General features: G+C 42.3%; 6 protein-coding genes across 6 annotated transcripts; 3 read left to right on the top strand and 3 right to left on the bottom strand.

Annotated features, from left to right (window-relative positions):
* The first annotated feature begins 2,604 nt into the window (after positions 1-2,604).
* LOC122697491 (histone H2B type 1-C/E/F/G/I) lies at positions 2,605-3,065 on the top strand. The gene has a single exon (XM_043908316.1). It carries the CDS (start codon positions 2,641-2,643, stop codon positions 3,019-3,021), a length of 381 nt encoding a protein of 126 aa, XP_043764251.1. The 5' UTR covers positions 2,605-2,640; the 3' UTR covers positions 3,022-3,065.
* A 4,211-nt stretch (positions 3,066-7,276) lies between these two features.
* LOC122697489 (histone H4-like) lies at positions 7,277-7,852 on the bottom strand. Its single transcript, XM_043908315.1, has one exon. It carries the CDS (start codon positions 7,835-7,837, stop codon positions 7,334-7,336), a length of 504 nt encoding a protein of 167 aa, XP_043764250.1. The 5' UTR covers positions 7,838-7,852; the 3' UTR covers positions 7,277-7,333.
* Positions 7,853-9,694: 1,842 nt separating this feature from the next.
* LOC122697488 (histone H1.4-like) lies at positions 9,695-11,252 on the top strand. Its single transcript, XM_043908314.1, has one exon. It carries the CDS (start codon positions 10,550-10,552, stop codon positions 11,177-11,179), a length of 630 nt encoding a protein of 209 aa, XP_043764249.1. The 5' UTR covers positions 9,695-10,549; the 3' UTR covers positions 11,180-11,252.
* A 95-nt stretch (positions 11,253-11,347) lies between these two features.
* LOC122697493 (histone H3.1) lies at positions 11,348-12,101 on the bottom strand. Its single transcript, XM_043908318.1, has one exon. It carries the CDS (start codon positions 11,796-11,798, stop codon positions 11,388-11,390), a length of 411 nt encoding a protein of 136 aa, XP_043764253.1. The 5' UTR covers positions 11,799-12,101; the 3' UTR covers positions 11,348-11,387.
* A 1,540-nt stretch (positions 12,102-13,641) lies between these two features.
* Positions 13,642-14,219, bottom strand: LOC122697495 (histone H2A type 1). The gene has a single exon (XM_043908321.1). It carries the CDS (start codon positions 14,175-14,177, stop codon positions 13,785-13,787), a length of 393 nt encoding a protein of 130 aa, XP_043764256.1. The 5' UTR covers positions 14,178-14,219; the 3' UTR covers positions 13,642-13,784.
* A 199-nt stretch (positions 14,220-14,418) lies between these two features.
* LOC122697502 (histone H2B type 1-C/E/F/G/I) lies at positions 14,419-14,884 on the top strand. Its single transcript, XM_043908327.1, has one exon. It carries the CDS (start codon positions 14,489-14,491, stop codon positions 14,867-14,869), a length of 381 nt encoding a protein of 126 aa, XP_043764262.1. The 5' UTR covers positions 14,419-14,488; the 3' UTR covers positions 14,870-14,884.
* Positions 14,885-20,720: the final 5,836 nt, after the last annotated feature.

Here is a 20,720-nt window from a genome sequence, read left to right as displayed (position 1 = left end):
CCTGTAAAACTCAGCCAAGTGTGGTATCACTTAGACTGAAGAGTACAAGAAAAAAATTTTTTTTAAAACTGCCAGTCCTATTTCCATAATCATCACTTGTTTATTCGGCCCATTACTTAAGTTTTTCTTGAAAATTATTGCTTTCTGTTAAGCTTAATATCTCTCTTTTGGTAGCAACTATTCTTTTTCTATTTGTATAATTTTTTCACACACACGATCTTTTTTTCCTCATTAATTTTTATAGATGTTTGTCTATTATTATAAGACTTTTCAAAGGACAAGGTTGTTGTTAATGGGTTATCTCCATTAAAATTTTTTTTTCTTTAATTTTAAGGTTGACATACTTAAAATAATATGTCAATGTGAAAATCCATGAGAACCTATAAACACACCATGAAATCAAATAAGAACTCAGTAGGGTTGGTAAATATGTGCACCACATAAAAATACATGACCTTTCTACACATTAGTAATTGCCTATATGGAATTGAAACAGAGCATCATTCACAGCAGTACAACACATTCTAAGAATTCTAAGACCAATTCTTTCAACTTAATTTTGATTTACTTCTTGTTCTTTTTCTAGCTTTTTGTTGTTGTTGTTGAACACCTATTTGGTATATCTTTAGTGATTCTCGTTCCTTAAAATATGCTTTGAATATTATGTGTGTCCCTTGTACACCTTTAGATACATCCAACAATTTTCATGTGTATTATTTCCATTTGTATTTATCTCATAACATTGAATAGTTTCCCTTATAATATTCTAATTCATTGTATTTAGAAGTGCACTTTCAGTTTCCAATCATATATCAAGATTGTTTTATTTTTATTATCCTAAAAATATCTTTTCTGTTGCTCTTTAATTAGATAATGCAAAAGAGTGCATATATATGAAACTGATTCTTTTGTATTCATTGTGACATTTTCTGAAGCCACTGTTGAATTTTTGAGATTATTAAATGTGTGCTTTAAAAGTTGGACATTCCCTATGTGTGAAGTACAAGAATCACACACAGATCAAGTTTGTTGACTGTGTTGTCCAAACTTTCTATAAGCATACACATTTTTTTTTGTTTGCTATGGGAATTTATAAGCTTAATATAATGAAAACTTGACCAACAGCTCCAAATTTGAACTTCTCCTGCTAATTCTGTCAGTTGTTACCTTATTTAGCTAGTGGTTGTGTAATCACGGGCATCTGAGGTCCCGAATGTTTCATCTTAATCAATAGATTTTAATTTTATCTGTATGGAATATAGCTCTTTTTGATTTCTAGAATTTCTGTTGTTTTTTTATTTTTTTTAATTAGTTTGGTTTTGACTATACCTTGTTCCTTGATTGCATTAATCAGATTTTTATTTCTTTAAACTTTCAGTAAATTGTTATTTCATAGTATCTGATAATTTCAGTATCTGGAAATCATTGTCTGAGGGAAAGACGGAATCTAAGGCTGTTGTTTCTTTGGAAGCCCTACCTCTATAGTGTCTCTTTTCCTCTTCGATTTGATACTATTTGTTATAATCTTATATTTGGACATCCCAAGTTCCTGGTAGAATGTCCCCAACGTGATAGACGCTAAATAAGTAATTGCTGAATAAATAAATCACAATCAACCTGTTCACATTGTCACATTGTATCTAGAAAAGTAGGTGGTGAAGAGGCTTCCCGCCTGGAGTTTATGTTTGCCTTCATAAGACACTAGGAGGCGCTACGAACCTAGCTCACAAATTTGAAACTAGGGTTTAGGGGTTGTCTGTGGAAGGCTAAGGAGCCTGGGGAATGTTAGGAAAAAAGGCAAATTCAGGGAGCACACCTCTCTGCAGAAAAGATAGATGGTATTGGAAGAATCAGCCAAGAGCTGGTTTCAGTCGAAGATGATGATGATGGTAATAAAAACTTTAAACAGAGGGTTCTTCCATTTCTCTGTGTGTGTGTGTGTGTGTGTGTAATCTTTTCACTGGTTAGACTGAACTATTTGTGACCTTCCTTGGTAGCTAAACTAGATGTTATTTGATCCTTTCCAATTCGAAGGATTGTAGCCATACGGGCTACGAAATTCCTAATCTCCCTTTAAATGATGCACTTTTCCCCCCTACCCTTTATTTTCACGCTCTATTTCTGTATCTTGTGTACAACAGGAAACATTGTAGTCGGAATTGTCTGGATGACCACAGTTCGTTCCCTCTCCCTGGTCTAAAATCTAGATTCAGATGTAAAGATACTGCTTTCAAGGAGGTAAAAACGGGCCTTGCAATAGGAGACAGAACTGTGCCTCGAGCTTTGCATCTTTGGTAATTTCAAAGCACTGGCGAGAGTGACTTCTCGTTTTTAAAACAAACTAGTCTGAATTGTTATAAACGAAACGGAATTTATTTATTTTATTTTTTATTTTCTCCTCTTTATTAAAAAACGCGAAAAAACGGAATTTATTATTAAAAGCTTAACTAGATTTAAAAAATTGGCCTGATTGCTGGAAAACTGTCACAGGATATGAGAAAGTAGATCTGGAATCATTTATTTGCATGCAGGTGAACCAATCAGCAATTGCAAAAGTAGGCCTTCATTTGCATAATGTTGCCTACAAATCCGGTGGCGCAGACGCCATTTTATTTTCTCTCAGCAGAAACTGCGTTCAAAATGCCGGAACCAGCCAAATCCGCACCGGCCCCTAAGAAGGGCTCGAAAAAGGCGGTGACCAAGGCTCAGAAAAAAGACGGCAAGAAGCGCAAACGCAGCCGCAAGGAGAGCTACTCCGTGTACGTGTACAAGGTGCTGAAGCAGGTTCACCCGGACACCGGCATCTCGTCCAAGGCCATGGGCATCATGAACTCCTTCGTCAACGACATCTTCGAGCGCATCGCGGGCGAGGCGTCGCGTCTGGCGCATTACAACAAGCGCTCGACCATCACATCCAGGGAGATCCAGACGGCCGTGCGCCTGCTGCTGCCCGGGGAGCTGGCCAAACACGCGGTGTCCGAGGGCACCAAGGCCGTCACCAAGTACACCAGCTCCAAGTAGATATATTTGTAGTAACTATCAACCCCAAAGGCTCTTTTCAGAGCCACCTCATGTTTTCACTATCAGAGCTGCGCACGAGTGTGAATACGAGCCGTTAAATCAGTGTTTATTTATCAAAACACTTAGGTAGCCGACTTCCTGCCTACGCTTGCTTTCTACCAACGGTTCCACTTACAAAGGTCCCCAGCAGCCTAACTGAATGTCGGCTGAAATCTGCTAACCCCAATTCTTGGAGCTCCAGGTTATCTTCATAAAATTTGTACAGGGTCCTCCGCTGGCTTCTATGGGCACTTTATGAATCTCTGATCTTGGTTATATGTAAGCCGTCACCCTGCGGAGTTCGAGAGGCAGCATTTAGGTTTGAAAATCCCGCTCTCTAAAACCGGAACTTTGTAAGTATGACGTTGTGGGTCTCCACCCAGGTTGTTTTGTGTGGATCCAGGACGTCCCTCCTAGCTCAGTCGGTAAAGAATCTGCCTGCAATGCAGGAAAAATGGGTTCGACTCCTGGATCGGGAAAATCCCCTGGAGAAGGAAATGGCAACACGCTCCAGTATTCTTGCCTGGAGAATCCCGTGGACAGAGGAGCCTTGCGGGGGGTACACAGTCCATGGGGTCTCAAGTATCGGACAAGACTGAATTTTCACTACTACTACTACTAATTTCTTTTACTCCCTCTCACCTACCCTAGGTCTTTGCCTAGGGCTTTCGAGTTCTGGCTAAGCATTTTATCTAAGATTCTTCACATGTTTGGTGGCTGCATCTCTCCAGTAAGGGAAAAATAATTTTTTTATTGTGTCTTTCTCCTGGATTTTAAAGAGGCTCTCGTCACTCGATTTTTTTTTTTTTTTCTTTTTAAGAATACAATCATCCCAGTCTCCTGACTCGTTTTACAAACTAGACTTGCAAAGTTCACAGAATTCTGTGTTCAGAATTCTCGCCGGTGCGGCCACATACTATGAAACCTGTCTCAACAATCTCCATTCCGTCCGGTCACTGCGATCTTCCGAGCCCATCCTCCTATCCTGCCTCTAGTCCTCCCCGCGCTCAGTTCAGAAAAGGCAGCGATCCTGGTGACAAAGAAAAGGGTCCTCAGGGCCGGCTCAGAACGCAAACAAGAACTGTGGATGTAAAGATGCTTTTTAATGTTGTGAGCCGAACACCGAGGTTTGAAAGCCTACGGTTTATGCTCAAGAGAATAAATCCCGAAAAATAAAAGGCAGGGTTCTTCCTCATTTCTCCGGAAACTGCAAGGTAGAGGCATCCTTTTGGAAGTTAGGAATGAAGGGTTCAGTTAAGGGCACCTCACCCACACCTGGAAATGCCAAATCCACCCAAGAACTGCTATTATTGTCTTTGAGAAACAATCCTAAGCGGCCTCCCTGGCCAGTCCATCCGAGTTCCCTTTTATTGTCTCAAAAAGGTAAAAAAAAATAAGCACAAGGATACAAACCAGTTTATTTTCAGGTTGCCAATTACAATTGCTCTTGGACTGATTCTGATCACCTTGCTTTGAGTTTGTGGTGATACTGAAACTCTTCTGTCCATAGTGAATTTGGTTTCTATTCCAGAGTCACCGAGGAGGGCTTTATGTTTCGCTTTTTTTTTTTTTTTAAAACCGGCTCACAGCCTTTGGTTGATCCCCCATCTCCCAGAAATCAAAAAATCTATGCTATGGCCACAAGCCCTGTAAAGTCTGGCCCTCATCTCTCTCCAACCCAAACTAAAATGATTTCTTTTTTCTCTATTTTGTTTTCTATTTCTTCATTTTCTCTTTTTTGTTTTGTATTTCTTCATTGCTTTTGGTTTTGTTCCCACCACCCTCCTTCCCCTGCATCCTTTAAACTGTGGGCCTCTTTCTCCAGCCTCCAGGCCTCTGCAATTATTCTTTGCCTGAAGTGTTCCTGATTCTACATCCAGCCCCAGCATATACAGTTTATTGACCAGCAACTCCAATTTCAGCCTAGTGACTACATTCTTGGGGAAGCTGAACTCCACTGTTTAAGGCTCTCAGAGCCACAAACAACTGGCTGTATACCCACCCTCACCACCCCAGCCCACCCCCCACCCCCCACCCCCCATTAATCAATACTGAGGGACTTGGGTGGAATCAGAACCCCACTCCTGAGCCTAAGAGAGGGACTCTGCTTTCCCTGGATCACAAAGCAGGGAGAAAATGGAGACCTTAAAAAAACTGAGGTTGTATTAGTAAGCAAAGAGGGCAAATGACCTTTGAGATGGCAGGTGCACTGCCTGATGTAAGAACCTTCTAGACAGAAGGTACATCCACCAAGTTCATTGTACATTCAAGTGCCAAGAACTGAATTATGTACTGAAGCTATAAAGAACTTGAGTATGCATCAGAATCACCCAGATGGCTTGTTAAGGGATAGATTGCTGGCCCCATTCCCAAAGTTTGTTTCATTAGCTCTGGAGAGATGTGAGAGCTTGGCTTACAAAAAAAAAGTGCCCAGCAAATAAAGATGCTCTTTATGTGGTAGGTTTTGAGAACATATAATATATGGAGAAGAAAAAGCTAACACAGGAGTTCTGGGTGATAAAAATGAGTTTATGGCCTGGAAACAACTCTACTTAGGACTGAGCCCCATGTGTGGCCATTATCTTGTTATCTTCTGTCTTGGGCCATCATATTTGATTAATGTATGCATCTGCCCACCTGGATTAATCAGATTTGTTTTCCTAAAATTGAATAAAAAAGGGACTGAAGAAAAAGGCCTAAGTGTTCAGTAATTCCTTAAATATAGTCACCAAATATAACTTTCTAGAAAGTTTTCTTTAATTATCTGGAATTGTTTGGTTTTTTAATGTTTACATCCAAAAGAACTTCCATTTGTACACTTTCAATTTCTTAAGAACATATGTAAACTATATTTGTTGAATATATACATAAACATATTCCTAGGTGGTTTCACTCAATCCTCACAAAAATATGAAGTTACACCTACATTACAGACAAGGGAACAGTGGTTAACAATTTGCTAAAGACCACAAATATAGAAAATAATTATTCAAGACTTCAAGTGTATGTCATCATGGTTCAAATGCCACTTTCTTTTTCTCCATGTCTTTGATGTCATGAAAAATAAGAATACCAATAATGCAAATAACAACAGCCAAAACATAGAGCATTTACCATGTGACAGACAGTGGCCAAAATATGAAGTGCTAGTTAATGTCATTCCCCCCAAAACTGTAAGATTGGAATTAAAGTTATCTCCATTTTACAGATAAGGAAACAGTGTCATACAGAGGTTTAAATGGCTTATCCAACGAGAGACAAAAAATAGCATCCCTGTGCACAAGGTTTCCTTTTCCTTTTTATCTCTGAAGAGGGGTATTGAGATTCTTTCTTGAAAACCTAATAAAATTTATTCAATGGCATAATTATTAAATATTTAAACTCTAAACATTTAGAGCCAACATAGTGACTTTGTAAACGTGTGCAGTGTGCTCAGTTGCTCAGTGGTGTCCAACTCTTTGCAACCCCATGGACTGCTAAATATATATATAATACACACAGTCGATTTACAATCTTAATTACCAAGTAGTTTTCTCTAGTAGCATTTAACAACCTTCAAAATATTTTATGATCACACACTCCCCTTTATTAAGTCCGAGAAGGCATGCTGTTTTAATATCTTCAGTTCAAGTTCAATGCCTATCTAGATTTTTCCATTTTCCTAGCATCAGAGTTTACTTTGTTTCTAGACGCCTTTCAGCTTCTCACTAACGGCTGTGCAGTGTCTACCGCACTGAGCTGGCCTGTTCACTGCTGCTGCTGCAGTCATTTCAGTCGTGTCCGACTCTGTGCGACCCTACAGACCGCAGCCCAACAGGATCCCCCGTCCCTGGGATTCTCCAGGCAAGAACACTGGAATGGGTTGCCATTTCCTTCTGCAATACATGCAAGTGAAAAGTGAAAGTGAAGCCGCTCAGTCGTATCCGACTCTTTGCGACCCCACGGACTGTAACCTATCAGGTTCCTCCGTCCATGGGATTTTCCAGGGAAGAGTACTGGAGTGGGTTGCCATTGCCTTCTCCCGCCTGTTCACTACTACCCACTAAATATACAGTTGAAGTATATTATAACGGAAACTGAACCAGCTCTGGTGGTCTGCAACCTGAAACGCAGGAAGTTAAAAAAAAAAAAAAAGCCGATGAACTAAAACCAACAGCAGCCTAAACACCTCCGTATTACATCACAAAGCGCCAAACTCTTTTAAGTGAATGGGTAAGTGGCCCTGAAAAGGGCCTTTGGTTTCACTCGGCTATGCTAAATAGCAGCCTAGAACTTATCCGCCGAAGCCATACAGGGTGCGGCCCTGGCGCTTGAGCGCGTAGACCACGTCCATGGCGGTAACAGTCTTGCGTTTGGCGTGCTCAGTGTAGGTGACCGCGTCCCGGATCACGTTCTCCAGGAACACCTTCAGCACCCCGCGGGTCTCCTCATAGATAAGCCCAGAGATCCGCTTAACACCACCACGGCGTGCCAGGCGACGAATGGCGGGCTTAGTAATGCCCTGGATATTATCCCGGAGAACTTTACGATGGCGCTTAGCACCCCCTTTTCCGAGACCCTTTCCTCCTTTACCACGTCCAGACATCTTGGAGCCGCAAATTGAACAACTGCGAACAATATTAAGGGCGCCTTTTAGAGTATTTATAGTAACCGAACGGACCTGTTTGAAAACTGCAAGAGCAGGGGCGGTAACCACATTCAGTTCCCGCCCTTCGCTTATTTGTCGCTTGGTCACGGCTATAGCAGCTAGGCAAGGCGCCTGCAACGACTGGATCATGGAGATGGAATATAAATTTTTTCCCTATTTATGGATACCTGTGTTTGTGCGTGCATACAAAACGGGCAGCCATTAACTGAGGCAACAGTTTATACACTTTCCCCAAAAAAGCCTGATACCTTCTTCAGACTTCCTAGAATATTACATAACCAGATAACACATGCTATTGTCCTTTATGAAGTGCTTTAACTACAGATTTAAACAGAGCAACAGAGCCAATGAGTGCTACACTGGAGATTTATAAATATATATATCCTAAAGTGAATTTAAAAAAAACTTATTAGGCTGTAAGCCTAAAATTTGTGGTATGATTATAAATTAATTTACAGACAGGTTGTATCTAGCATTATATCTGTAACCACATTCTATTTCTGCAAGCCAGTGGCATTACTCCAGTCACGCTCTGGAGACAGCCTGCTCCACATACTGGCTTGCGACCTTGAGCAGTCTATACATTTTTTTTTCCCTTTTAAATGTATAAGAAAGTGTAAATTATAGAGCACTGAAATTTAAAAGATAATACAACTTTTAAAAAACATCTGCAAATAAGCAATTACTCAGCATTATTTATTATGACACATTACAGTATCCTGTGTTCTCTCAACTCCTCCACTCAAAACGCATGCCTCTAAAGTGAAAGTCTAAGTAATTAATTTACTAAAACCTTCCTTTGACGATTCCACAAAATAGCACATAAAAATTTAGATTTTTTTTCTTTTTAACGTGTTTGTTACCCTGTCCTCTCTGATTCTTTGCGACCCCATGGACTGTAGCCCACCAGGCTCCTCTGTCCATGGAATTCTCCAGGCAATAACAGAGTGGGTAGACATTCCCTCCTCCAGATCTTCCCCACCCATGGATCAAGCCCCAGTCTCCTACATTGCAGGCAGTTCCTTTACTGTCTGAGCCACCAAGGAAGCTCACATAAAGATTTAATGAATGGTTAATTCCTTTGAGCTCCAGTTGACTTAGATTTTTTTTTTTTTTTTTGCTTTTTCTCCATGATCTGTGAGGAGAACCAGTATCATCAGAGCTCTATGGTCTGTGAGGACAACCAAGATTATTAAAGCTGCTCCATGAGTGTGCAGTGCACAGAAACAAATTCCAGAATAGACTTCTTAACCTGGGATATATAGACGGATTCAGATCATTGTATAGAACAAAAACTCCAACTTTATTTTTATTATACTACAACCAAACCTTAGCATTTCCTCCTATTCTGAATGCAGGCAACAAACAGTGTGGGTGACAGGACCTGAGCTATATTCATATCAAGTCGCAGTAGCAGCTGTCAATCTCCATCTCTCATATTGTTTAAATATATTACACCTTCTAAACTTGGTCATATGGGTAATCTTGTTATGTAGTGAATTAACAAAGAATACATGCATACCTCACCAATTTGGATTTTTTAATAAATTTGATATTGATATTTTAATACAACTGTTTTCCTTTGTAATCCTATGTATATTAACTTAAGCACTAAAAAGCACTATTCTGGAAAGGGGCTCATAAGCTTTATCAAAAATACAAAGAAGTCCAGGCTGCTTAAATATAAACACAATATGTTAAAGACATATTTTGAGGAGTGAAGAAGAAAATCAAAGCTCTTTTTACTTTTTACCATCAATCTATTTCCTAGTGAACAGAAAGTATAAGTTACAATATGTTTCCTATAAACTTATATCCTTGATTAAAAAACATAGTAGTGAATATAAATGCTTTTAAATTTCACTCTCTTAAGGGAATTATGTATGTGTGTGGGTGTTGTGCACGTGTATATTCCTTAATTCTGTTACTTACTTTCCCAAACTGATCTTCCAGAAGCATGACAGAACTCAGAACTCAAGAGCTTGTGAACATTTTAATAAGTGATCCTTCTTAGTAAAATCAAGTTAAATGAAATAATATTTAAAACCCATAAACCAGTCTTTACATGGATCTTCTCTGCCATCAGCTAGTGCAACACAAGCACAACTATCATGACAAGATGATCATTAGTTATTGCTTTTGCCATTTTCCTAGACACATTTTGAATGCCTGAAGGCCCCAAATTAACTAATGCTCTAGTCACAAGAAGCTATGATAAACTTTTTTCAAACTAAATAATGACTTTTCTCATCAGATATTGCTACTATTCCAAGGAGCCTTTACTATACAGCTTTATGTAGGGAAGTCCTGAAAGAGTCTGTGTTATTTCTCCTCATACGAAACAGATTTTCTGGGCAAATCTCAATAAGAATCAAGCCGTTGTTGAAGGCATGAAAAGCCAAGAATCTATAGAATGTCACTTGAGAGCATGTTATTGAAGACACAAAGAGAAGATTTGTATTTTAAAAGAAAATCAAAAAGTTGTCCCTCTGACTTCTGAATCTGCATAACTGTCAGGGGCTTTTGAAAAAGGCTTTGAACAACGTGATAAAAACTGGAGGAAGTAACCACAAAAGTCTCAAACCCTGAGATGTCCTGGTTCATTGTAGAATACACTTGGTGTGATGCCTCCACAGGAAATTTTTTATTTTTTGCTTTCTTGAATTGTAACAAACACAATTCCAGGACAGAGCTGAGACTAGGTTGCTGTCAAGATGAAGACAGCTGGGAACCAATCAGCGCGCAGTGGCGCTGTGTGTATAAATACAGAGACGTTCGGAGGCCCAGCTACTCAACTCAGAGACTTTATTTTTTTACTGTTAGGCAACCAAACCGACAATCATGTCTGAAACTGTACCTGCCGCGCCTCCTGCTGCTTCTCCTGCGGAGAAAACACCCGTGAAGAAAAAGGCCCGCAAGTCCACCGGTGCCGCGAAGCGCAAGGCGTCCGGGCCCTCGGTGTCCGAGCTCATCACCAAGGCTGTCGCCGCCTCCAAGGAGCGCAACGGCCTATCTCTGGCTGCGCTCAAGAAGGCACTGGCTGCCGCCGGCTACGATGTGGAAAAAAACAACAGCCGCATCAAGCTGGGTCTCAAGAGCCTGGTGAGTAAGGGCACCCTGCTGCAGACCAAGGGCACCGGGGCTTCCGGCTCTTTCAAGCTTAACAAGAAGGCGGCCACCGGGGAGGCCAAGCCCAAGGCGAAGAAGGCGGGCGCGGCCAAGCCCAAGAAGGTTACCGGGGCGGCTAAGAAGTCCAAGAAAGTCATGGGTGTGGGCACCCCGAAAAAAACCGCTAAGAAGACCTTGAAGGTGAAGCCTACTACTGGGGCCAAGAAAGTGGCCAAAAGCCCGAAAAAGGTGAAGACAGCCAAGCCCAAGGCGGTCAAGAGCCCAGTCAAGGCTAAAGTTCATAAGCCCAAGGTAGCCAAGCCTAAGGCGGTCAAGCCAAAAAAGGCGATCCCCAAGAAGTAGGAGCATTAAGAGGATTAGTTTCTTAACGGCTCTTTTCAGAGCCACCCAACTCCTCTTAAAAGAGCTTGTAATACCTATTTTACCTGAGCTACGGGGGGCGGGGTTTCTCGTTCCTCGAAATGGAGACAGTACACAACTCTTTCACAGAAAAAGTGGTGGCTCTGAGAAGAGCCTTTGGGTTCAAAGTTGGTACTTATTTGAAAAACATCTAGGCCCTCTCCCCGCGGATGCGGCGGGCAAGCTGAATGTCCTTGGGCATGATGGTGACGCGCTTGGCGTGGATGGCGCACAGGTTGGTATCCTCGAAGAGCCCCACCAGGTAGGCCTCGCACGCCTCCTGCAGCGCCATCACGGCCGAGCTCTGGAAGCGCAGGTCGGTCTTGAAGTCCTGCGCGATCTCGCGCACCAGCCGCTGGAACGGCAGCTTGCGGATCAGCAGCTCGGTGGACTTCTGGTAGCGGCGAATCTCGCGCAGAGCCACCGTGCCGGGGCGATAACGGTGCGGCTTCTTCACGCCGCCGGTGGCCGGCGCGCTCTTGCGGGCCGCCTTGGTGGCCAGCTGCTTGCGCGGTGCCTTGCCGCCGGTGGACTTGCGAGCCGTCTGCTTAGTACGAGCCATGACAGAATGCCCAAAATCAGCTAACTGATGGAAAAACGAAGCCCTGCCCCTTTCTCCCAGTATATATAAAGAGAGTCCCGTTCTGATTGGACAAATCAACTGTTCCTTATGGCTCGCAGTGAGCGTATTGGTAGACAAGTTCACTCCCCGATGACGTAAGCCTTCTGTTGAATGGCTGTTTTCAACCCTTTCTCGCCTCCGTCTCCTTATGCCATTTCTTTACAACGTTCTGTGGCTTTTCTCAGCAGAATTTAACACAATTTATCACAATGCTTAATGTTTTTCGTGGAATAAAAATGTTAAAATTTGGCACCTGACACTGGCTTTTTAAAAAAATCACTTTCTGAAAAGGCGTATGTTTAATGTGGTTGGTCAAGTTATTTTTATGTCCTCACTCAAGTTTAGTAAAGCTAATTTTGCACCAATTTCTACATTTCTCTTTTTGAACTCTTTCAACAAAGTACTTTCCTTTTATTTTCTTTTTTATATTACAGCTATGTATTGGTAGATTATATTATCTATAAATTCCACTTCAGTATAAGAAAAGGAGTAGCTACAGTATTTGTTATAGAAAGTGTTAGACGTAATAGGATTGAGAACCATCACTTTAGTGGTTCAGAGATCATAAGAAAGCAGAAGTTGGAAAGAAGCCTGAAAACTTATTGTAACCCTCAAACCAGGCCCCCTGAACACACCCTTCTCTAACTTCCCCATAAATGGCTTTCCCTTGGCAGTCACTGGATGAACTCTTGCAGTTCATTCCAAGCCATCATGTACCAGTGTCAATTTTTTGCTTGGAGTGAGAGCTGTGGCCATAAGAGAAAAGAATCCCTAGAATTACAGTACAGTGTATGTTAATGATATATAAAAGTTTTAGATTTTACACTCATATAGGTTGTGATATATAAAAGTTTCAGATTTTACACTCATATAGGTTGTGATCTGATTATATCTATAAGATATCGGGGAAAGGGAGAGGAAAGACACCTTCTGGAAAGACGTAACACCTTTTAGGAACTATCAAGGAGTCAACCAACTATAACTGCTATGAATCCAGGCTGCATTAACAGTGGGTTAACTGGGTTAACCATCCCAGTCTGGATGGTCTGGTTACCTCTACCTCAAATGAAAGTCCAGGTCTCAATCTCTGAACTCCTCTGCCTAGAAGATACGAAACACGACTATGTCAGATATTCTATCAAAGAAGAGGACTTTGTCTTCACGGGAGACAAGCTGAAACATATAGCAACCCCAAACGACAGACAGACTGGGGCCTGTGCAGGCTTCAATTCTTATTAGAGATTCTTAATATTTGTGCAGAATTTTCGAGAATGCACTAAAACCATTAACCCTGAAATAATCTCACACTTCCTATTGTATTAAACCAAATGTAACTGCTCCTTGAACTCAAGGTGACCCAGTATTAAGCCCTACCTAAATGAATTTTACCTCCAGGCTATGAAGTACTGTATGCTTATTCACAGTTAACTGGGGCCCAGCTTAGTAGAGACTGGCTATTAAAAGCCAAAGGGTAAACTGCAGATCAATTTGTCCCATTAGAGTGCAAAATAATTCCTTTCAACAAGGAGTAGTACTAAAGGAGTGGCTTTAACAACCTGTAGGTCACTATCTCCAGGTCAACTTTTAGTATTTACTTTTCAATATCTTACTGCAACTCTTTTCTCAAGATTTACAACCCTGAGGACCTGATAAATTTATCAATTTAAGTTACTTGTTACACGAGGCTTCTGTAGATCACATACTTAGAGAAATTTTTTTGTAACTTTAAATTAGATGATTAGTTTGGCGTTTCAAAATGGAAATACTGACATCAATACTTCAGCACTTCCAAGATGAACAAATTGTACTGAAAAGCATTCGGATTAAAAAAAAATGTAAGCCCTTTTAATGAATGAGTAGGTGGCTCTGAAAAGAGCCTTTGGCTAAGATTGAATGCTCAAGGAACAAGAACTTGACTATTCCAGTTTACTTGCCCTTGGCCTTATGGTGGCTCTCGGTCTTCTTAGGGAGCAGCACCGCCTGGATGTTGGGCAGGACGCCGCCCTGAGCGATGGTGACTTTGCCCAGCAGCTTGTTGAGTTCCTCGTCGTTGCGGATGGCCAGCTGCAGGTGGCGTGGGATGATACGGGTCTTCTTGTTGTCCCGGGCCGCGTTGCCCGCCAGCTCCAGGATCTCGGCCGTCAGGTACTCCAGCACCGCCGCCAGATACACCGGCGCGCCCGCCCCTACACGCTCAGCATAGTTCCCTTTGCGAAGCAGACGGTGCACTCGTCCCACAGGAAACTGAAGTCCAGCCCGCGAAGAGCGTGTCTTGGCCTTAGCCCGGGCTTTGCCACCTTGCTTTCCGCGTCCAGACATTTTAACGATCCAACAACCACCAACGAAAGAAAAGAAAAACGAACACCCTAGCAAATCAGAGGCAATTATACTTGTAAGCCGAATTGTAAGTTACGCCCTTTGATTGGCTAAAGTGTCTTAACGGTAGCAACCAATTAAAAACGAGAACTGATGGCACCTAATTTGCATACAGCCACACTACTAACAGAACTTATCCAATCAGATTGCAAAATTTTACATACCATATTTGCATAATACTTCTACAAATATCAGGACCAATGTAATAGTAGCACACTTTTTTGTTTGGTTAGAACTTTCGCTGTTTGTTAGGTATGCCTGAGCCAGCCAAGTCTGCTCCAGCCCCGAAGAAGGGCTCCAAGAAGGCGGTGACCAAGGCGCAGAAGAAGGACGGCAAGAAGCGCAAGCGCAGCCGCAAGGAGAGCTACTCCGTGTACGTGTACAAGGTGCTGAAGCAGGTCCACCCGGACACCGGCATCTCATCCAAGGCCATGGGCATCATGAACTCCTTCGTCAACGACATCTTCGAGCGCATCGCGGGCGAGGCGTCGCGCTTGGCGCATTATAACAAGCGCTCGACCATCACGTCGAGGGAGATCCAGACGGCCGTGCGCCTGCTGCTGCCTGGGGAGCTGGCCAAACACGCGGTGTCCGAGGGCACCAAGGCCGTCACCAAGTACACCAGCTCCAAGTGATCCCGTCAAAGGGGCGTTTATGTATTTGATTCCAAAGGCTCTTTTAAGAGCCACCCACTTTTTCAGTAGAAGGGTTGTAACAACTATCGGTTGCCAAAATTGGGTTTTTTTTCCATTACTTTACCCAAAGCAGCTTGTATGGTGCTAACACTCCATAAACCATACACCATTCGGTTGAGAGCATAATAATGTTCCTTTACTTTAGGTTATTAGCACTTTTTTTTTTTTTTTTTCCCCACTGCTCACTAGCTCAAGGCTAGTCAAGTGTGGATATGCAAGTATCACCTAAACTGGTGTGAAGTGTTCCTTGCAAACTAAATTCATGAAAAGAGCAACTTTAGTTTTACAATGCTTTCTTATCAGTGCAAGGTGGGCTTGCCACGTCCGTAATGGACAAGGTGATCGGAGCATACTGCACGCAGGGCCGAGCGGTTGCAAACACCAGACCAAGCTGCATGCAGTTGGGAAGACATACCGGCTGTGGGCAAAGTCTGTGACAGGCTGACCAGGGTAAGCAGGGAGGCACCGCAGTCTGCTGCAATCTCCCGGGGGCTAGTGTACGCATCCATTTCACTGGTGAGGAGATGCGATTTGGTGGGGAGCAGCACCTGCTCTCAGCCCAAGAACGGCAGGCTTCCCAGTCCCAGAGTGTCCAGTCTCTGAAAGGTCTTGCTGGGCAGTAGAGAACTAAAGCTCCCATCCTCACCTCACCCAGCAGCCCCACATCAAACCCAAAATTTCCAGCCAGTACAGCACCTGTTAGGCAGTTCTGGGCCCTTTCCAGTCAAGGAAGCAGAGCGTGGCGGGGGAAGGCCTGGCTTGCCCGGGATCTGGAGTCTTGGATGTAGAACCCACCGACCACCTTCTTCCGCAGGAGGCTCTCTGTGTTCGGGGTGTGATCCTGGCTGTGACACCAGGAGCAGGCTGACCATGTGGTATGTGCCATATGGGGGATGTAATGCAATGCTTCTTTTATTAGTGTTGTGGTAAGAAGAAAATGTACATGTATTCGATTTATTTGCTTAAAGCAATGTAACTTTTCAAAATATTAATGGGAACAGGGCAATTAATGAACATAGTGGTTGAAAAGTGAGTATCACTGTTTCCAGAACAGGGCCATTTAGTTGTAAAGAGAATTTGTCCAAGGTTTCTCTAATGAAAAATTAGGCCATTGCCAAACTACCATATTAAGATTCATAACACTGGCAGTTCAGGAAAAAAATGCCCAGAAGGTATTTTGGTGCATCCTCTCCCTTAAACTATGTTAGTTTCTCGCAAGGTGGATTTCATATGACTGTTTTCATCTCGGTCAGCAAAGAAAAAAATTAATGAAAAAACAATTCATACGTCATTCCAGTTACCACCACTCTCCTGTCATATGATCACATATATGACAGTCATTATAACTTACCGTTTCTCATAATTACAAACCTAGGAGTGTGTGTGCTCAGTCACTTCAGTCGTGTCTAACTCTTTGTGACCTTCTGGACTGTAGCCCACCAGGCTCTTCTGTGCATGGGATTCTCCAGGCAAGAGTACTGGAGTGGGTTACCATGCCCTCCTCCAGGGCTTCTTCCAATACCAGAGACCCAACCTTCCTCTCCCACGTCTCCTACCTTGCAGGCGTATTCTTTACTGCTGAACCACAAGAAAAGCCCCATTTACAAACCTGCTTAAGGTTATAAACCGCTATAAATGACATCCCATATTGAACAAATGCTAGAAGTGTATTTTAAACTGCTTTAGGATTTCAACCCTGGTAGGAAAAAAGTCATAATAGCCTATAACATTGTGTAAATTACTTTCATGAATCGCAGGCTTCCCACTCAAAGCACAACACTTAAGTTTACAACACAACATACACAAAAATGTATGCAAACATTCAAATAACACAACATACATAAAGAACAAAAACGACAACATATATATGCATTATATAAATGTATATTATATAATATATATTTATTATATATACTGAAAGAATTTTAAAAAACCATATAGCTGTACTTAAGACTTCATATTATTGTAAATAGACAGTTTTTGCTTTCTGTAGTCCCAGAGGTAAATACCTAAACCAGGTCTACTACATGAGCTTTAGTGGAGCATATGAACTCCCAGAAATTACATACAATAGTGTGTCCATATGTTCCTCCTCCCACCCAAAAGCAAAATATATAGCATTCTGTCAAATTTTAAAAATACTGTCACTTACTGTGCTAGATACAATGATGCCTCCACAATTTTGTCTAAACTCTGTAGTCTGTGAATATGTTGGGACACATAACAAATGGGAATTAAGGTTGCAGATGCCATTTACGTTACTAATCATTTGACTTTAAATAGGGCTATCCTAGGGTGTACCCTGGTGGTACAGTGGTTAGGGCTCCATGCTTCCACTGCAGGGGGTAGGGGTTTGATGCCTAGTTGGTAAACTAAGATCCCACATGCTGGGTGGTGAAGGCAAATACATAAATAGAAGGTTATCCTAGACAACCCAAGTGAGCCTAATATAATTCAAGGGCCCTTATCAATGGAAGAGGGAATCTGCCGGGAGCCAACACACAAGACCCTACCCATGACAAGGTCATGAGGGAGAAAACCTGACGGGCAAGGCAGATCAGGTTTTCAGGGGTTTCGAAAAGGCCAGCTCACGAGATCCCACCCATGACAAGGTCATGAGGAGAAAACCTGACAGGCAAGGCGATCAAGTTTTCAGGGATTCCGAAAAGCTGCCCCCGGCGCTCACCTTAAAGATGATATCTGTCTTTCTGATGCTTGCTTCAATAGACTACTCCCTAATTTCTGTGACACAGGCAGAAGGCCTTCCCCGATCTCTTTCCAAATAAGAATCAATTTAGAACTTTAATCAGTAAGTTTCCCAGGTGGTGGTATTTTATGAGATTATCCAGGGTGAAAGGAGTGTTTTAATTTAAACTCCTTTGCTGGTAGTTTGTTAGCCAAATGCATTTATGCCCTTGGTACTAATATGCATGATTGCTTATAATACCCTAATCATAAAATAGCATAAAGAACCTGATTATATAGAAGCCCTAATAGACATAGAGCATTTTTGAGGGGTGAAGGAGTCCTATTAGAAAACATAAGAAAAATTATTCTAAAGGTGGTTATTGGGTTGACATTTGCTTGCTGTGTTTTGCTTGCTGTGTTTTTGCTTTTAATGTGCTAAGGTTGTGTTATAGAAACCATTGTTAATATAGTTAAAGATCTAGAGAAATAACAACTTAGCCCTAGTGTGGTAACAATGCAATGGTTGTTAATTGTCAGCCAGGAGTGCTAGGCAGAAGCTGCCTCACCAAAGTCTCAGAGTCAGTGTGGGGTAAACTTCTTAGATAAATGCAACTGACAACTTCTGCAGAAGGATTAATTTTTGTGTTAACAAGGTTATACTTCTACTCTGTATTGTTGCCCTATGAGACTGCTAGCTTTCAGTTAAGGTCACCATAGAAACAGAAAATAGGTTTACATTCACCTGACTTGCATAAAATGTCAATAGGCCCCAAGGCCAGAAGATAATGTACAAGACCCTCATAAACAAAGAAGTAAGCAGAAAACACCCTGGTTTCGTGAAGAACAAGCTGATGTAATGTTAAACTATCTTCCCCTTAGAAATGTACTAATTTAGGTTATAAAAGACACGGTAAAAAATAAAGCATTGCCAGACTCTGCCAGACCCTGCAAACACCCCCGTCTGGTCACACTCTCTCTCTCTCTCTCTCTCTCCCTCGCAGACTTGGCCCTATCAAGGCCACGTGTCTTCTCTCTCTCTCGCCAACGCTGTTCATCCTGAGGGTGCCCCCTGGATCCTGCTGGGGCTGGACCCCGGCAGGAATCAGAGTGCATATCCAGAGAGAAGGCAGCGTGAAAATGATTTGGCCAGATATTGCTTACTTTGAAATCTAGGAAAGGTGCCATGAGCAAAGGAACAAAGACAACACTCCAGGTGTTGCAAAAGGCATGGAAACGGGTTCACTCTTAAAGGCCACAGCCCTCTGACAGCTTCATTTTACCTCAATGAGATTCATTTCTGAATGCTGATCTAAAGAACCATAAAATTATAAATGTATTGTTTTAAGCCACTATAATTGTGATTATTTGTCAGACCACCAACCAAAAATTAATGCACCTACATGTTTAAGAATTATTGATTAGTGTATTTATTCAATGATGTTCTTTAAGATTATAACTACATATCTGAAATTTAGAAGAGTAAATATAAAAATGACTATAGATACTAGTACTGCTGCTGGTGCTAAGTCACGTCAGCCGTGTCCGACTCTGTGCCACCCCATAGAGGGCAACCCACCAGGCTCCCGTCCCTGGGATTGTCCAGGCAAGAATACTAGAGTGGGTTGCCATTTCCTTCTCCAGTGCATGAAAGTGAAAAGTGAAAGTGAAGTCGCTCAAACGTGTCCAACTCTTCACAACCCTATGGAGTGTAGTCTACCAGGCTCTGCCATCCACGGGATTTCCCAGGCATGAGTACTGGAGTGGGTTGCCATGCCTTCTCCATAGATACTAGTAAATGCTTCCTAAATGCTGCAGACTCACATAATTTTGACATTGCTTTAACAGCAACAGTTCACATTTCCCTTTGTAGCTAGGGTGTCTACATTTTAACAACAAAAATGTTAATTCACTCTCCTGTGCCCAACACACAGTGAGGCCAAACTAAAACGTTGCCATTGGGAATAGAGAAAGGCTTAATCTAAAGCCTTGCAATGAGAGGTGGTTCAGGACCTAAAAAGCCTCAAGCTCCTGGAAGGGTTTTTAAAAGCTGGCTGAGGGAAGTGGTCTCCCGGGGTACTTGATTAGATTATACAAAATTCTCTCACTGAGTTATAAAATGAGTAACAGTGTGGTGTTACAAGTGTTAAATTGATCAGATCTTAGGTTCCAGGCTTCCCTGTAAACCTAGGGAAAGGTTCACCAGGGAAAAGGTTTACCCTCTTCCCTCAGAGGGTAAAGCGTCTGCCTGCAATGCAGGAGACCTGGGTTTGATCCCTGGTTCAGGAAGATGCCCTGGAGAAGGAAATGGCAACACACTCCAGTATTCTTGCCTGAAGAATCCCATGGATGGAGGAGCCTGTTAGGCGACAGTCCACGGGGTTGCAAAGAGTCAGATGTGACTGAGCCTCTTCACTTCACTTTAGGCTCCAGGAGGCATGGAGCTAGGTGGTCATGTTCATGAAGTAGTTAACATCTTCCACTCAGTGGAAGGGTTTTCACTTCTGCAAAATAAGTCAGGAAGCTTGCATCAAATGTTGATACTTCAATGAAAGTCACTCAGTCCTGACAAGCCTTTGTGACCCTATGGAATATACATGTCAATGGACCATACAGTCCATGGAACTCTCCAGGCTGCCGGGGTCCAGCCCCAGCAGGATCCAGGGGAACCCTCAGGATGAATGGCGTCGGCGAATATGAGAGAGAGAGAGAAAGAAAAGGGGAGAGAGAAAAAACAGAGCAGGAAGGTGCGGCAGAGTCTGGCAGTTGCTTTAGTTTTCACCATAGCGTTTATACCCTAAGTTGGTACATTTCTAAGGGGGAGATAAGCACACAGACTTAGTTTAACATTACATCAGCTTGTCCTTCACGAAACCAGGTGTTCTCTGTATGTTTTTTGTTTACGAGAGTCTTTTCCCATAGATTTTTTGTACATTATCTTCTGGCCTTGAGGTTAGCAGAAAACAGAAAATTGGCAGTCTCATGGCACAGCAAGTTGTAACATAATAGAAATACAACCCTGTCAACACAAAAGACAGTCCTTCTGCAGAAATTCTCAGCCAAATTTATCCAAAAAGTTTAACACACAAAGACCCTGTGGCTCCGG

This window comes from Cervus elaphus, chromosome 7 (assembly GCF_910594005.1).
Source record: "Cervus elaphus chromosome 7, mCerEla1.1, whole genome shotgun sequence".
Classification (NCBI taxonomy): domain Eukaryota; kingdom Metazoa; phylum Chordata; class Mammalia; order Artiodactyla; family Cervidae; genus Cervus; species Cervus elaphus.
The sequence above is the reverse complement of the archived record's forward strand: the minus strand, read 5'-3'. Positions and strand labels throughout refer to the sequence as shown.

What these genes read in the sequence shown, in the direction of transcription:
- LOC122697502 (XM_043908327.1), top strand. Translation starts at nt 14,489, where the DNA reads ATGCCTGAGCCAGCCAAGTCTGCTCCAGCCCCGAAGAAGGGCTCCAAG.
- LOC122697495 (XM_043908321.1), bottom strand. Translation starts at nt 14,177, where the DNA reads ATGTCTGGACGCGGAAAGCAAGGTGGCAAAGCCCGGGCTAAGGCCAAG.
- LOC122697491 (XM_043908316.1), top strand. Translation starts at nt 2,641, where the DNA reads ATGCCGGAACCAGCCAAATCCGCACCGGCCCCTAAGAAGGGCTCGAAA.
- LOC122697489 (XM_043908315.1), bottom strand. Translation starts at nt 7,837, where the DNA reads ATGATCCAGTCGTTGCAGGCGCCTTGCCTAGCTGCTATAGCCGTGACC.
- LOC122697488 (XM_043908314.1), top strand. Translation starts at nt 10,550, where the DNA reads ATGTCTGAAACTGTACCTGCCGCGCCTCCTGCTGCTTCTCCTGCGGAG.
- LOC122697493 (XM_043908318.1), bottom strand. Translation starts at nt 11,798, where the DNA reads ATGGCTCGTACTAAGCAGACGGCTCGCAAGTCCACCGGCGGCAAGGCA.